Here is a 15,561-nt window from a genome sequence, read left to right on the forward strand (position 1 = left end):
GAGGTGCGAGAGATGCATTTACAGATTCAGAGTTAAGTGCCGTTCTAAATCAATACATTGCCGTCCCCACCCCACTCCCTGAGCAACTTCTGTCTGACTGCGAATTTCCTGAAAGTTCCAAGATTTTATATGGGATGTTGCGAAGAATTGAGCTGACAAGAATTGAGGCATGAAATTGTACCTCGTCTTATCCTGTAAGACCATTTTGAGCTCAAATTTAAGGCGATGCAGAATTGTGTAAAATTCGTAAAATCAATCTTAATTTGAAAATCGGTTTCCAGCAGTTCTTAACAAGAACCGGCAAGAAATTAAGATCGAACTTTTTTTTTGAAAAGTCAACAATTCAGCATGTTAAATGTTAAGGCAAAATTAGCTAACGCTAGATGGAATTTCAGCCCTTTGTGACTCAGTTGATAAAGGCACAACTCGTCAGTGTGGAATTCAGGCTGTCAAAGCAGGAAGGTCCCACGTTTTGATTCAGTGTCTTTGATCTCAGTAGGAGACGGCTACAAATAGCCTCCGGTTTCTTGCTCCTGATCATTATTGAATGATTCCCACTGGAATGTGGCCATCAGAGTAAGGACGTCAGTGATGCCCTCACATTTGCGTAGTCTGTCAACTCGCAGCTCAAACTCGCACAAGCAACGCTGTGGAGCTGTCTCCCGGCGCAGGTCAGCAACTTCTGGATAAGAGTAGAGGGAATTGGGGAAAAATTGCCTTTGAGGGAGGAAAGCAAGAAATTTGCTGACAAGAGACTGATTCTTAAATGCTGGCAACTGAGCACTGATGGCAGCTATTAGATTATAGCGCGAATACTATTCTGACATTGAGAATCTGAATGCAGTCACAAGATTAAGATCACGGCTCTTAACTGAAGTCACTCCTTGTAGCACAACACTGATGTTACCAATCGACTCTTGTTAAAATGTTCAGGATTAAACTCTTAAACTCGCAATATAAACCACAACAAAACATAGCACTGCACCAGCATGCTGCCAGCCAAAGTTCATCAATGAGTTACCTTTAATCTTATCCTCTGCTGTTGCTCATATTAAAGCTGGCAGTTCTTCAAAACCCGTAGAAACCTGCACCATTGTGAACAGCAGCCATCTCATTGCTCTGTCTTGTATAAATTGCACCTTCTATAATTTTAGTTGAGTCTTAACAAATTAGTACTCTGGTCCACTGGGCTGGAGTTGATTTGCTCATAGATTTTTCCCTCACAGCTAATGTCCAATTATGTCTGAGGTCCTGTCTACCTGTTTATGTGGACATTAAAATTCATGGCCCTATTAGCAAAGAGAAGGGAGTTTTTCTCTCTCAGTGCCCTGGCCAACAATCCCCCAAATAAAATTGGCTGTTCAATTCATGGTTCATTGCTATGTGCAGATTAGCTGCTGCCTTCGCCCACAAGAAACACAGAGTCACTGTTTTACAGTATATCCTGTGATCGCTTTGAGAAGTCCTCTCGCCATGAAAGGCACTGGATTCAATGTAAGGATCGTGCTGCTCCGTGTATGAAAAGAGCCTTTTATAGTAAAGCAACTACGTATTTGGGAGATTCCCTCAATGGCTTAGTGGGTAAATGTACCATGGTGTGATACTGAGCCAGGCAGACCCAGAATATTCCAGGTTCTGTACCTGAACTACACAGAGCTAGCTGATTTCAGCAAAGGGAGTGTAATTGTCATTAGCCCTGGTGTTCCTGAACTGGGGAGGATAACAATATCACACACTGTTCTGGCTTTTGATTGCTGTTCCAGCAACTCCTTCTAGAGAAAAAGTTAAATACATAATCTTGATAGAGTTTCATCAGCCTCTTCAACCTTGGAGAGTATCAAAATCTGAGACCCGTGTTATTCTTATACAGTGTCTCCACAGGCACACATACACTCTCTCTCTATCTCTCTCTCCAGCAGTTATTAGATAGCAGTCGGGAGTGGGGAGATACAGCTGACTTTCTATTCCCTAGCCCAGGATGCTGAGGTGGTTTATAGAGCACCAACAGCTGTGCCCTCGGCTGAGATCAACACATTCAGCACAGACCAGGAATCAAACCCTGAACGTTCTGGCTCAGCATTCCACTGAACAGTGCCATCAGGAGAGCCTTGATCTTCTAATTTCTAACCCTTCTCTTTATTTTCCGTCCATGACAGGCAGTATTAGAAGATCAGACATTCAAGAGACAGATCGAGATTGAGATTACGCCGGTCTTTCTCGTGCCAGATACCAATGGATTTATTGATCACCTCCCAGGCCTGGTCAAGCTGTTGGACACTAGACTGTACATCATCGTGGTTCCACTTATTGGTAAATATATTCTTCACTCTCCACCCCCCCTTCCCTCGCCCCCCCCCCCCCCCCTCCCCACCCATGCATAAGCATGGTCTGTGTGTGGTCTGGCAAGAAAGAAGAGAGCAGTAAATTGATGAGATGCCTTGTAGCTGACCGTACTAAAATGGCCAGCACCAGGTTACATCTGGTGTTTTTTTTAAGGGTCTCTTAAAGAGTGTGTCACAGTAAACTAGCAGGAATGTGAGAGAAACCCTTCAGAAACAAAACGAACTTAATCCTACGGTCAATGTTGATAATATCGCTCCCCAGTGATGTGATAATTCACTGCAGCGAATAAATCTAGATTAAAAGATGGGTAGGAGTGAGTTCGAAAATGTTTTAACTGATGTCATCAACCGCAAGCACGAAACTCGAGCGATTTATACGGTCGTCGGAGCCCCAGGTTGTGCAACGTCCCAGACCTCATGGCCAGCAGCTTATATTTATTATTATATATTGAGCACTTCTTGTTTTTCCTTTCTTTTTGGAGAGCTTTTCTATTGCAGCTTTGCCTGTCGGACTCGTCTCTTCTGTTTCTTCCATTGCGTTTCTTCCATTGCAGCCACGGTTTGCAAATGCCACACAAGAGGGAGTGTGGCAAGAAATCAAACTGCACTGTTCCATTTTATGAACACAAAGCCCAGTCGCACTTAAACCGTCACGTTCTCTTTTCTAAGCATATTCAGTGGCCTCCGTATTCAGCGCTCAACCCTCACCCCTCCTTTCCCATTGTAATTTATACCAAGGCTATAGATCTGGATCTCATGCTCTAAATCACACCTCTTCTCACAGTAGCCTTGTATCGCCTAATTATTCACATCAGACCACACACTTGCCCTCTTAACAGATCTCACAGGCAGCAAGAAATAAGGCAAAAATTGTATCAGTGCAAGATGGAGTCTTCCTTGAATGCGTTCTCTGAGAGTGTTGCAGTATTGTGGGTTCTGATGATGTATCTTTGAAGCACTTTGATAATGTCCACTGGACAAATACTTGCCATCAAAATACTAACTGTACAGACATATGGAGCATCACACCTAAGGAGCTCAGAGATGCTCACAAACAGATGCTTGGTGGAACTCTGATGATCAGATTCATTCCAAGAACGTGGCTTCCTCCTCAGCTGGGTGCCCTGTGTGGGGGCTGTACGGTGACAGCCATTCTGTGGTGAGGTTGGCAGGTTACAGCTGTTTTACAGGTTCAGATGGAGGAAGCACAATGCCAGTTGTGTGCTCAGAACTAAAAACAACTTCAGGTGGGAGAGAGAGGCACTCTTGTCAATCTGAGATGCAGCTGGCATTTCACTGCCAACAGTTTAGAGTAGCAATAAAGGAGGCAGTGAGTGACGTCTTACTCTATGTGGTGATAAATGACCATAAAGTATACATCTCTCTGGACAGTGTCTGTCCCCGTATTAGAAGCGTAAGAACTGCACTACTGTACTTTACCTCCCAAATCACACAGAACGAATAACCTTCAGAACTGGATGTGAAGCCAGAGAATGGGAAGCAAAATGTTCAATCCATCTGCCCTAGCTTGGTTCAGTTTCAGATCTTAGAAATGAAAGGTCTGCACTTAAAACATTCCACCATCTTTCTCCTCTCCAAACGAAGAGATCTCTTTGCCCTTTGAGCTCGATCCAAATCTAGCTTTCAAATAAAGTTCAGGAATCGCCACCCAGTCTGACATAGAGCAAGAGGAGAGGCTTCAGTCCATCTGTCTGGGTCTGATTCAAAGCCGAGCCCCAGAGGTAAGGCCAGTGTTCTAACCCACTGCACCACCCAGTGTTCATGAAGAGCGCTTTGAGAGCTGTACTTGCTCTGTTGTGGGGGTTTGGTGAGAGGAGCAGCTGCTGGATATCACATGATGCTGTTGATCTACGCCAGCTCCTTCCACCTAAGGTTCTGAATGCTGAGTTATCCACCAAAGTATTGAGTCATTTGGAGGCAGAATCACTTAAGGGAAAATTAACAAAAGGCTAACTTCTTCAAACAAGAGCTGAATAAGTATTTGCTGAAGATCGGTGTTTGACAGTGGAGGGCAAGGTGCAGGCAGCAACGTACACCACACATAGAGGCCAGAGTGTAGGTTTCACAAGATCTGGAAGAAGTGGGATCTCAAGGTGATATTTGCTCTGTCTCGTTTTCTTTCATTCCTCCCCCTCCTTCAATTTGATATGAAACAAAAAGAAATGTTACCCACCTCTTAAGGTTCTGGGATCAACAAAACTTAGGATCATGGCTGCTGTCCAGCTGCAGAATATCTTGTAGAGCATGTCGCCAATTGTTTCTTGCACCAGAGTGCTCAAATAAGAAATGTTGCAAGATGAACTGGTAGTTTCGACTTTTTTTTGCTGGAAAAGAGATGTTTAAGAGGGGACCTAATCGAGGTGTTTCAAATTCTAAAGGGATGTAATAAGGTTAGCAGACTGATTGGGATGTCCCCAACCAGGGACCACAGATGTCAGATAGTTATTAGGGAATCTAAAAGAAAATTTAGGAGGAACTACCTTCCGCAGAGGGTAGTGAGTTAAAGGGGGAAATGAGGGAGTAAGGAATGGGTGAGGACTCGTGGAGTATAAACACTGGGTGAGTGGCCTGTTTCCGTGCTGTAAATCTTTGTAATACTTCTGGGTACAGAGCAACAGACCTGATAGTGTCAGCAAGTGACTAGAACATTGGATTTTCAATAGGTTATTCGGATCCAAGTTTCATGTCACACTCCACTGATCTTGGCACTTAAGTTACTCCTTGAGGGTGAGTTTGTAAAATCAAGGCAAAGTCATCTGTGGGAGCAGCTGGCTCAGGGGGAGGGAAGCTGTGCCCACATCTCCTAGTTGGGTCAAATGTGGAGTAGTATTGGCTGTGTCGATTAAAACATCCTGAAACTGAACTGTCCAGCCTCCTCTCCCCCCCCCCCCGCCCCAGTTGAGGAGGATAACATGTGGGGGTGGAAGTGAAGGAAGAGCATCACAAAGTCTTCAAAATCAACAAACTACGCAGAGAAGAGTGTCAAAAATCAGACGTGGGTGGCGGAAGCAGGAAAAGAAGAGCATTTCTGTCATGACGGCCCAAGCCCGTGTTCCTTTGTTGTCTTCGCTGTGGACTGACTGTCAGTGACTGAGTGATGAACTGATTTTAACATTGCTGTTTCCTTTTAGAAATTCTTCAACTTCCTTCGAGTGTTTATAGTGAAAACAAAGTCATGTGTTTGTCAGCCTATTTAAAGTGGGGCAGGGAACATGTATACAGTGAAAGTTGATGAGAGACATACTGACACGAGCTCAAACCACTGGCAATGCAGCAACAATAGTGATTACACACAGGGCGTCACTGCCAATTACCTGTTTCCTATATATTCTTTTGAACTCGCGGTGGAGAATTTGAAGGAGTGTTATTGCCAAAATTGCAAGCCAGGAATTCCTGAGGTCAGTTCAGGAATAGTCATTTTCTGTTAAGACAAGGACAGTTTGTCAAGGAAAAAGCTCAATCAGGAATTCCTTTTGATGAATTGATCACAGAGACAAATTGATTCTATGTGCCAGTCATATCGTAATCGTCAGCCCATTCAGGGCTAGCATACTGCAGATGTTCTACCTGCCCAAGTCACTGTGGTTTGAGGTTCAATCCCAGTAAAGCAAGTCTCTTGCACATGTAGCCCTTCACTGTGGAACGCTGAATGTCATTTAAGTTCTTCAAAGTTATTAAAGAGCCACGAGCACCTCCAGCTCTCTTCTAATGATAGAGTCTAATAACTATCGAGAACTTTTAAATTTAAATGCCTTTGAATCTAAAAGTTGGCCGCAGTCAGGCAGGACTTATTATACTGCACCTGATGTGCATTGATTTGATTCTGAAACTATCGCCTGGAGGGGGGTCTAGCCTCCCTACCCAAATTGAATCGATGCAAACTGCATAGCATAAACCACATGTTTTTATGATGACGAATCTATTAAGCCCAATGGAGTACCTAAAATCCTACAGCGAAATATTCTAGTTGTTTGTCATCCCATTCAGAGAGGGAGCTTCCCTGCTTTCACTGTCCAGTGTGATTGAAGATGAACCTCGCTTAGATAAGGAGAAGCTTGCTCATCTTGTAGCGCCTTTGAAATAACTGTAAAGATCTGACCTGAAAACAAAAGTGCTTTAGCAGAATTTGCGATAAATTGGATTGCTCTTTTGGTATTCCTCAAGTGGTTCTTAAACACTAAAAGTTTCTGACCACAATCCTTTAAAGCTAAGCACGTGCCAATTGGGAGACTGCACTGTGTAGCTAGATTGAGATGTCTGGACAATCTGTCACACATCATGGGAACATAATTCAGCAACTCTTCCTCTTACGTTCAAAAGGCACCGACAGCAGCAAAACTGACAGTGTCATTCGTGACTCCTCAGCTCCTGTGTATTGATTCTCTAGAAATCATAACGTAATGGTCCACAAAGCCAAGAATTTGTGTTTTGGAATTTCACTTGTTGTTTGCAATATTTTCTCTTCAAATGTGTGTTAACTTGTCTTAATTAATAGTTAAATCCAATCCAGCAAATGCCTCAGGAGTGGGAGAAATTGTCAGGGTAAAGGAATCAATGGATTTAGACACATTTTGGATGAGCAGGTCTGGGGGCAGAGACAGTTAATGTTTAGGAAGAGTTGGGCAATGAACAGACCCCAGACCAAGCCAGGGTAAGTGTCTCTCATGGAAATTAATGATCTAGAGCAGAAAAGATATCATTTCAATACAGTGTGCAAAATAATCTTCTTAAATGCCTAGAGTGAAGAATATATTTACCATATTCATTTGTTTAGACAAGATCTAGCCAGTGGCAGAATGTGGTACATATGCTCTTAAACATCAACCACAGCAACTCCTTCAACTGCCTGTCAGTGGTGTCATTCAAAAGCCAATGGTTTCTGTGCAGCTGTGAGGTGCAGGTTTACTCCGCCACATATGGCACGATCTGCTTCAGGCAACACAGAGAGAAAACTGACAGCCATTGCCATCTAGTTCAATCATGCAGCTTACTGCCAATTTGGAATGATATGAATTTGATGCTATAATCACATAGAGATAGGAATTTACATCAGACCTACATCCCCGGGACTGAAGGGAGGACTATGGCAGTTATTGTTTGGACCAAGATCCATCCAGAGACATATTGCTTGCCAGGACCTATCTGGCCTCTGGTGCATCTCCTTACATACTTTGTTAAGATGCCCAGTGTATTACATAATGACTTGCTTATTGTCAGCCCATCTCTTAATTTTCCCCCATATCCATTTCAGCTTTGGATTATTATTGTAGCATCCCTTACTTTGGGAGGGGAGTTTAGAAACCAGACTCTCAATATTTTTGCTTCCAGAACATGACGTGCTGTGGTGAAGCCAGTGGTCAGAAATCCCTTAGAATGAGGGAATCTAGCTTCTAGTCATTTTTATAACCGTAAAAAATTATAGCACATAAAAGGCCATTTGGCCCATTATGGTCTAGCTGGCTGTTTGAAAGAGCAATCCATTCAATGTCATTTACCTGTCTTTTTTTCTCCAAACCCCTGCAAATTATTCCTTTTTTAGATATCTATCTAGTTGCTTCTCGAGAGCTAATTATGGATTTTGCCTCGACCACCATACTCAGAAGAGCAGCCACATTCTAATAGCTCTCTTAATAACACTCCTTGCATTCGATATGGCACCTTATCAGCCATCAAAATGTCTCAAAGCACTTCACAGGATTACCTGTGAAATTTAGTGTATGTATACTTTAGGCGAATGCAGCAGCCAATTTGCGCACAGCAATGTCCCACAAAGAGCCATAAAGTGGAAGTTTAAAAAAAAAGTACCTCCTGATCTCCCCCCCCCCCCCCGTTGTTCCTTTGGTAATTATATTAAATTGATGCCTTCTAGTCATGGACTCACCAACTAGTGGAAATAATGGCTTGCTATCTTCTCTATCAACCCCCTCATCATTTTATATCATAATTCGGATGCCAGAGCCTCAGTTTGAAATGGTCTTCGAAATAGTCACTAATAGTTTTAAGATGTCTCAGAGCTCCTCAACTATCCTCATGAAAATACTTGGGAGTCATCATAACTAGTATTTGTAGCCTTTTCTGTTCACCAAACCTTGCAATACTGCAGGACTTGGAAAGATAATAATAATAATAATCCTTACATTTGATATAGCGCCTTATCACTGCGTTGAGACGAATCAAAGCGCTTCACAGAATATACTGTAAAGTGTAGTGACTGTACCTTGAAGCCTTGAAGTATAAAGTAATTCAAATATGGGTTAGATTCAATTTTCTAGATTTCTCTGTTAGTTTCTGATGTTCCATTGGTGATCCCTGTTCCTTCTGCAAAGTGCAAATTTATGATGGACCCAATTCAGCTACAATGAACCACAAAGTGACTTTGCTTTCTCATCGTGAACACCTGCATCAACATATGGTATTGGCTTCAATACAGACATGGCAGCAGTAGACTATACTTCTTGAATACAGTGGAAATCTTAGAGCAAGTAACTAATGAGAGATCTATAAAGTGGGTATAATTTATACGGGGTTAAAGCTAGAATTGATGGGAAGTTAGTGCTAGCTCAACCACTGGATTGTAAATATGAATAGGAAGCAGGTATTGATGCAGAGGTTAATAGTCAGAGAGGTTAATAGGGGGAGGATGAGTAAGGTCCGTTCTGGGCCTTCTGCTGTTCATGTTGACTTGGAGGAAAACAATCCCTTCAATATTGAAACTCACTGATAAAGCCGGATTATGGACAAGTGACTAATGTAGGAGAATGAATAACATTCAATTAAGTAGACAGGTCAGGGAATTTTAGGTGGATTGTAAGATAGATATATGCAAGTAAGACGTATTCAATCAAGTAATGCAAAATAAAGGGATAACTATTGCCAGGAGTGGAAAGGGAAAGGATAGGTCATTTACTGAAGGCTTCCATTAATGTGCTGCAGTCAATTTGCCTTTAACTTGGAATTGGTTGGACCACATTTGGTGTATTATGCAATTTTGGGCATCCTACCATCAAAAGATCAATGTAATGTTGGAGAGGGTTCAGAGAATCAACAGGGATGATTCTGGGGCTTCCAAGTTCTAGAGAGAATCGGAGAGCTGAACTTGTTCTAATTAGAAGAAAGATTGAAGGAACGTGATCCAGGACTTTAAAATGAAGCAAGCCACAGATGAGGTAGATGTAAGCAGGCTATTTGACGTTGACCTTGAGGGCAAATTGCTTCAATATGGTGAAGGTTTAACCGCCAAGCGATTCACGTTAAAAGTTCGGAAGTTAGGAGCAAAAAGTGAAGTCAGAGGAAAAGTTTTTTACACAAAGGGTAATTGACTTCTGGAATAAGTTAACAAAAGACCATTCAAATAGACAGTATAATTGAGTTCAAGAAGATATAGGATGTGTTACTGGAAAGCGAAGGGATTTGAGGGATATGGTCAGAAAACCAATAGGTGAGAACTATCAAAAAGGGACATCATTGTTGGACATAATTGTCTTAATCTATTCTAGAGCATTTTAGTTTGTGTACATGTAGCAAGAATACAATTCAATAACTAAAACTTACTGTGCTGTTAGTAACGTATCACCCAATGCCCCAGCCCATAGCAGAAAGGGAGACTGATGAAGGGAACGGAGGGACGTGTGTATTTGGACATTACCACTGGATAGAGAGTAAGTGAAACAAAGACAGATTACGCCCTCCCCCTCCGAAATTGCCCCAATGACTTGCTCGGAATATGGAAAGCAGGGTTGCCAAGTGTAATCACAGAACATTTATGGTCCAATGCAGCACATTCTGGTTAACTGCCCTTAAGAACGCTGTCAAGGAGGAAGGTTAGCGATGTGAATGTGTGCCCTTCGTACTCGGTGCAGTTGCCTTTTGGCTTTGATATTGAACGCTGAGGTGCGGCCGCAACAGCTGCTGGGATCCTGGCAGAGGCACGGCGGTCTGGCTTCAGCATTAGCGACTCGTGGCCCTGCTCTGGTAATCGTCTGGTGGAAGACTGACAGCCCAGACACATTTCTCTGAAGTTGTAGGAGCTACAATCTGGCTTAGCGTAGCAGTTAACCTCCGAGTTACCTTTTCTGTGAAGGGAGTGATTTGGCTGCTGAGCCAGTTTGTGCACAATTGGAAAATCCTATCGTTTTTTTTTGAAATTTCAGGTCAGATTTAATCTGAGTTCAGTGATGTTTTATGGGGATATTGTTCTCAATCATCTGTGTTTTCTGCTTCTGTTTTGTGGCACATCAGTTAGTTGTGGGATTAGGAATGGCAAAAGACTTTTGTTAGTACAGTTTCCCAATGTTTGGGTTTCTTCCACCTCCTCGCATACATGATTGTGAAATACGTATTACCTTTTCATAGATTAGTGACCAGTCACTGGGACCTTGGAGTCATCCCACTCAGCTCCTGTTAACCCTGCAAACCAGACCCCTAACGGGTAGGTTCCTAGCTGGACAATCAGCGGGAAAGCTTGCCAGACAGAAATATCAATAGTATGGTAAGGCATTAGTTGGTTAGACTCCAGCAGTTACCCCAACGCAAACTCGGGTCCCCAAGCCTTGACTCTTGCCAACCTGCCCCTAATACTTTCCAGAATTAGGTAAGCAGGATGCATCCCTCCAGTGGGCATTCCATTCCAACAATCTATCTCTGACATTTCCATGTGGTTGTGGGTTACATGAAATTCCCAGTTTGGTTTGGATACTCTTTCTTGAGCAAGGTGATGGGTTTCCGCATGTGTCAAACACCTCGCTGACAAAAACACAGATTAAGGTGTTGAAAGAATTGTGGATGAACTGTAATATTGTTCCCCCCCATTCCACCCTAAAAATATTACACAGGGCATTGTAAGAAATCTAGTCCGTTCGTCTTTGTTATCCTAGAATCTGAGAGCACGAATTTTTTCTGCGCAACAGCTAAACTGAGCTACCGGATGACTGGTGGGCATGGGTTTCGAATAACATTGATAAAAGACCAGTGACGAGTTGTGCCACTTTTTCCCAAGGAATCCCACTACAGTGTCACCTTTTTCAGCCATCAGCCATCATCTGCTTTACCCATTACAACGTGAACGTAACTGCCAAATGTTTCTCGCTAAAGAAAACCTTGTACCTCTGCAAGGTCGAGGTCATAGGCAAGATCCTGGCTAATGTATATCACACAAGTTGTTGACCAATCTTTCACCCCACTTATCCATCCACAATCTAGTTCCAGTCATATGCTACAGTAAGTCTCTCCAATGGGGAGTTAATCACTCTCTAGCGGTTGCAAACATTAAGTTGGTCAGTAATGCTGAATAGCCCTTGACGAGTTAAGCAACCTTAAGCTGAGCAAAGCTTTACCTGAACATACAAGTTCCTTGCTGCATTGCCAGTAGGCATAGCTGAAGAAGCTTGATCTTCTTCAGAGGAAATTAACCCACAGTTTATTCACTGGATGCCATTGACCGTCTGTCACTTGTCTGATTTGGGACTAGATATGTTTTGAAGAAGACTTCACAGTCTGTGCAGTTTCAAACTCGAAGTGTTAACATAATGATATTTTGGACAATTTCCTGCCTTTTCATATACTGGATGCGGAATTGACAGAGTTATCTGTGCTGTTTTATGTTTCAGTGATAAACGAGTTGGATGGTCTGGCTAAAGGCCAGGATCCAGACTACTGCGGTGGAAACCATGCCAAAGTGGTGCAGGAAAAAGCCAAGAAAGCCATCGATTTCCTTGAGCAAAAGTTTGAGACCCGTGATTCATGTCTGCGAGCTCTAACCAGCAGAGGTAATGAGCTGGAGTCCATAGCGTTCCGAAGTGAGGATACAACAGGACAGCAGGTAACACAAAAGCACTCCAGCACAAAGCTCTCACAAACACAGTCATTCATCAGGTCGAATCCTTCAAATGTTCTGACTGGGGGTTTGGTTATCTGCTAATCAAACAGTAATCTTTGCATCTGAGAAGGCTGAAATGTCTCAAAGCGTTCCACAAATGTTGAGTGAAATTGATTGTGTATCTATCTGTAGGTGAATTGTTAAGGGCAAACCTCCTCAGTGTATAGGGCCACAATTAGTTACTGTTGTGTCTAAAACCTGGCAACGGACACATCCAGTCAACATAGATGATTGGAGTCTGTAACCCATCCTGTGTTTCACAAGACATCCATAACCATTGAGGAGGTTTGAGGACTGGCAGCTGAGAGACTGGTTTCACTGTGACTCGCTCCACTTCATTCCTTACTCCCGTGTTACTGGAGGTACAGCAGGACAGACAGTCACACCTGCAGTACTTTCATAAGGCCTTTTTTTTGGGCCTGCCTGCCCCAGAATCCGCAAGGCAGAATGAATAAGATGTTGAGAAATTATGATTGCTTTTGGTTACACAAAAAACATCTGGCGAGGGAGGGAGGGAAATCAAAGAGGTTGAAATGCCCCTCAAATAACTGATTAAATCTGCAACTCTTACTGCAGACAGCTGTCGCTTGTTCTTGGAAACGTTGCCTTGTTGGTACTGGCTTCACCCTGCAGTTTTTTTCCTATGATGCCATTCTTGGCTCTCGGAACCTGCCCGATCATGTCTGAAAGAGACGTGTTGCCCTCAGACACAAATGATAAATTACTTTTTTTTAATATGTATGTGTACGTATGTATGTGTAGTATGTGTACAATACACAAGACTTTTTAACATTTCTGTGAGTTTTACCACTTGTTTTGCTCTCTGGGGGAAGGAGGGTGTGCTGAGTTGTTTTGAGTCTTGACCTCATGGGGTATGGACTGATTTCAATACAGAAACTTGTATTTATATAGCGCCCATCACGCAGGGTAGCATCCCAGAGCACAACCCCGAGCAATGAACCAATTTCTCTATCCTTAGGCTTAAGACCACTTGAGATTTATAACAGTAAATCCTTGCGTTAGACACCACACCTTAACACATAGAAACATTTCAAAGTAGGGGTTACTGTTGAGTATAGTGAGTGTGTATGTTTGTAAGGAGATGTGGTACCCAATTTGAGTACAGCAGTGTCCCAAGAACAAGCAGGAGATGAATGACCAATTTAACTTCACTACTTACAACAAGGATGTAGCAGTGATGGAAGGAGTACCGAAAAGGTTTATCAGGATGATACCAAGGACTGGCAGGTGACTGCTACCGGGTAGACTGGATAGGTGAAGCCTTTTTTCACTAGCAATGTTTAAGAGGGGACCTCATCGAACCTTATTTGATAAGGTTAGCACAAATAGGCTGTTCCCACTTGTTGGGGTCTGTAACCAGGGAACCCACATATAAGATAGGGATCTAAAAGAGAATTTAGGAGGAACTACTTCACCTTGAGGTTACTCAGAATGTGGAACTCGCTGCCCGAAGCAGTGGTTGAAGCAGATGGTTAGATGCATTTAAGAGGAAGCTCGATACACATAAGGGGGAGAAGGAATACAACAACAACTTGCATTTATATCGCACCCCTCAATCAGGGTAGCTTCACAGAGCTCACAGCATCTGAGGCTTCAGGAAAGGCGGAGAAGGTGCTTCCCATCGACCACACATTCAGACCACTGTGGCAATCGATTGTGAAGCCTCCATGTGCCATATCATGGGAATCTTTTGTCCTGATATAGCAGGACAGCTTGCCTCTCTATTCAGCCCAAAATGGAATCAACTTCAATGGCAATTGGTCAGAGCCCCCCAGCCCCCCCAAAAAAAACCAAAACAAAATGACTAATAGGCTGATCTTTAATTGCACAGGTTTCTCCACGTGTGGAAATGATGTGTGCTCAGACACAGCAATTTCGAGAAAAATAATCCGTGACGTGATGCAGACATGAGCCGTTTGTTAACGTCCACGCAAGGGGTGTATTACAGGCCTCCTGCTTCTCACCGTGTCCTGAGTGTATGACGCTGCTTCTACACTCGCTGTTTAAGGAGTCTCAGGGGTTTCTTCCGTCGTGAGGTTCTAAGCTTGATTTTGGCCACGACTGAGTGCGACGCTGGTGCCTACACTCACCGCAGTTACTGTGTAAAACCTGTGGTCTCACGAGGTGTTGGTGAAAAATGTGTTTCAGCAGTGGCTGAACTGGGAGGGAGGGAAACCACCGCAGTAAACACAACGGGTATAAAAAGTTTATCTCAAGAGTGAGGCATTGTGGAACCGACTGAATTTCCTCAGCATGCATCTATTAATTATCAAGCATTCCGAGAGAGAGAGACTCTCCCTTGCACCAGCCCCCTCTTTTTCTCCCCACCCTCCGCCCCACCCCCCACCACCACACAACAACAACAACTTGCACTTACATAGCGCCCACGGAGGGTAGTGTCTCAGAGCACTTAACAGTGGCGGAGCCTGACTCTGAGCCAGGCGGGGGAGGTGGCCGTAAGCACGGTGGAAGAGGAAGGTTTTTAGGCGGGACATGGAAAAAGGGGAGAGAGGGGGCAAGGTAGGGGGCTGAGGGAGAGCGTTCCAGAGTACCAGAGAGTGAACACACACACAAAAAACACAAATGTTGCGCTGAGTAGTCCTGGAGTATTATTAATGTGGTGCAGTTGAGGCAAGCAGCACTTGCACGAAGGTCCAGACGTGAATCTGGATGATCTAAAGTAGATGCGGAAGCACATTACCTTAATTTGCAATATTTGTCGTGTGTTATATTCCTGTATTTCAAGCCCACAAGCTCCCGGCTGCTGAAGTACTCTGGAGTTATTTTCTTTGTCTGTGGAAGCTCACAGGCTGCCCAGCATTGACCTGCCGCTGTAGGATTATTGTAAATGATTAAATGCGAGCATTATTTTGACATTAAGTTAGCCCAATGGGAAATACGCAAATGTACATGAAAGGCGCTGAATAAGTCAAGTTCAATACCCTCTACCTTTCTCACTCTGGCCCCCTCCCTCGGCCATCTGCCAGGTCGCATCTGAAAACCTTCCTCTTTGACCGTGCGGACGGACACCTCCCCTCCCTCCCCAGCTCAGAGCCAAGCTCTGCCACAGTTAAGTGCTCCAAGACGCTAGCCCGCGTGAAGCCACTGTCTAAATGCAGTTACTGTTGTGGTAAGCTGCGTTTTCTGCTGAATTGATACACCATTAATCGACACATGACCGATCAATGTTGAACATTTGTCAAGATTAAGGTCATCTCCAAAATCTTCAGTCTCACAGCAAAAATCAGCCAAGTTTAGTCAGTAGTCAGTTTCGCCTCCGAGTCAGATGCTTGTGGGTTCGGG

General features: G+C 43.6%; 1 protein-coding gene across 1 annotated transcript in view; it reads left to right on the forward strand.

Moving 5' to 3' along the window:
• The window catches only part of smg6 (SMG6 nonsense mediated mRNA decay factor), a 146,669-nt gene that overhangs the window by 123,997 nt on the left and 7,111 nt on the right, over positions 1-15,561 (forward strand). The window contains exons 16-17 of the mRNA XM_042338403.1: positions 2,157-2,310; positions 11,969-12,180. Coding sequence (XP_042194337.1) covers positions 2,157-2,310; positions 11,969-12,180 — 366 coding nt within the window. The remainder of the gene's footprint in view (positions 1-2,156; positions 2,311-11,968; positions 12,181-15,561) is intronic.

This window comes from Callorhinchus milii, unplaced genomic scaffold (genome assembly GCF_018977255.1).
Source record: "Callorhinchus milii isolate IMCB2004 unplaced genomic scaffold, IMCB_Cmil_1.0 Scaffold10, whole genome shotgun sequence".
NCBI lineage: Eukaryota > Metazoa > Chordata > Chondrichthyes > Chimaeriformes > Callorhinchidae > Callorhinchus > Callorhinchus milii.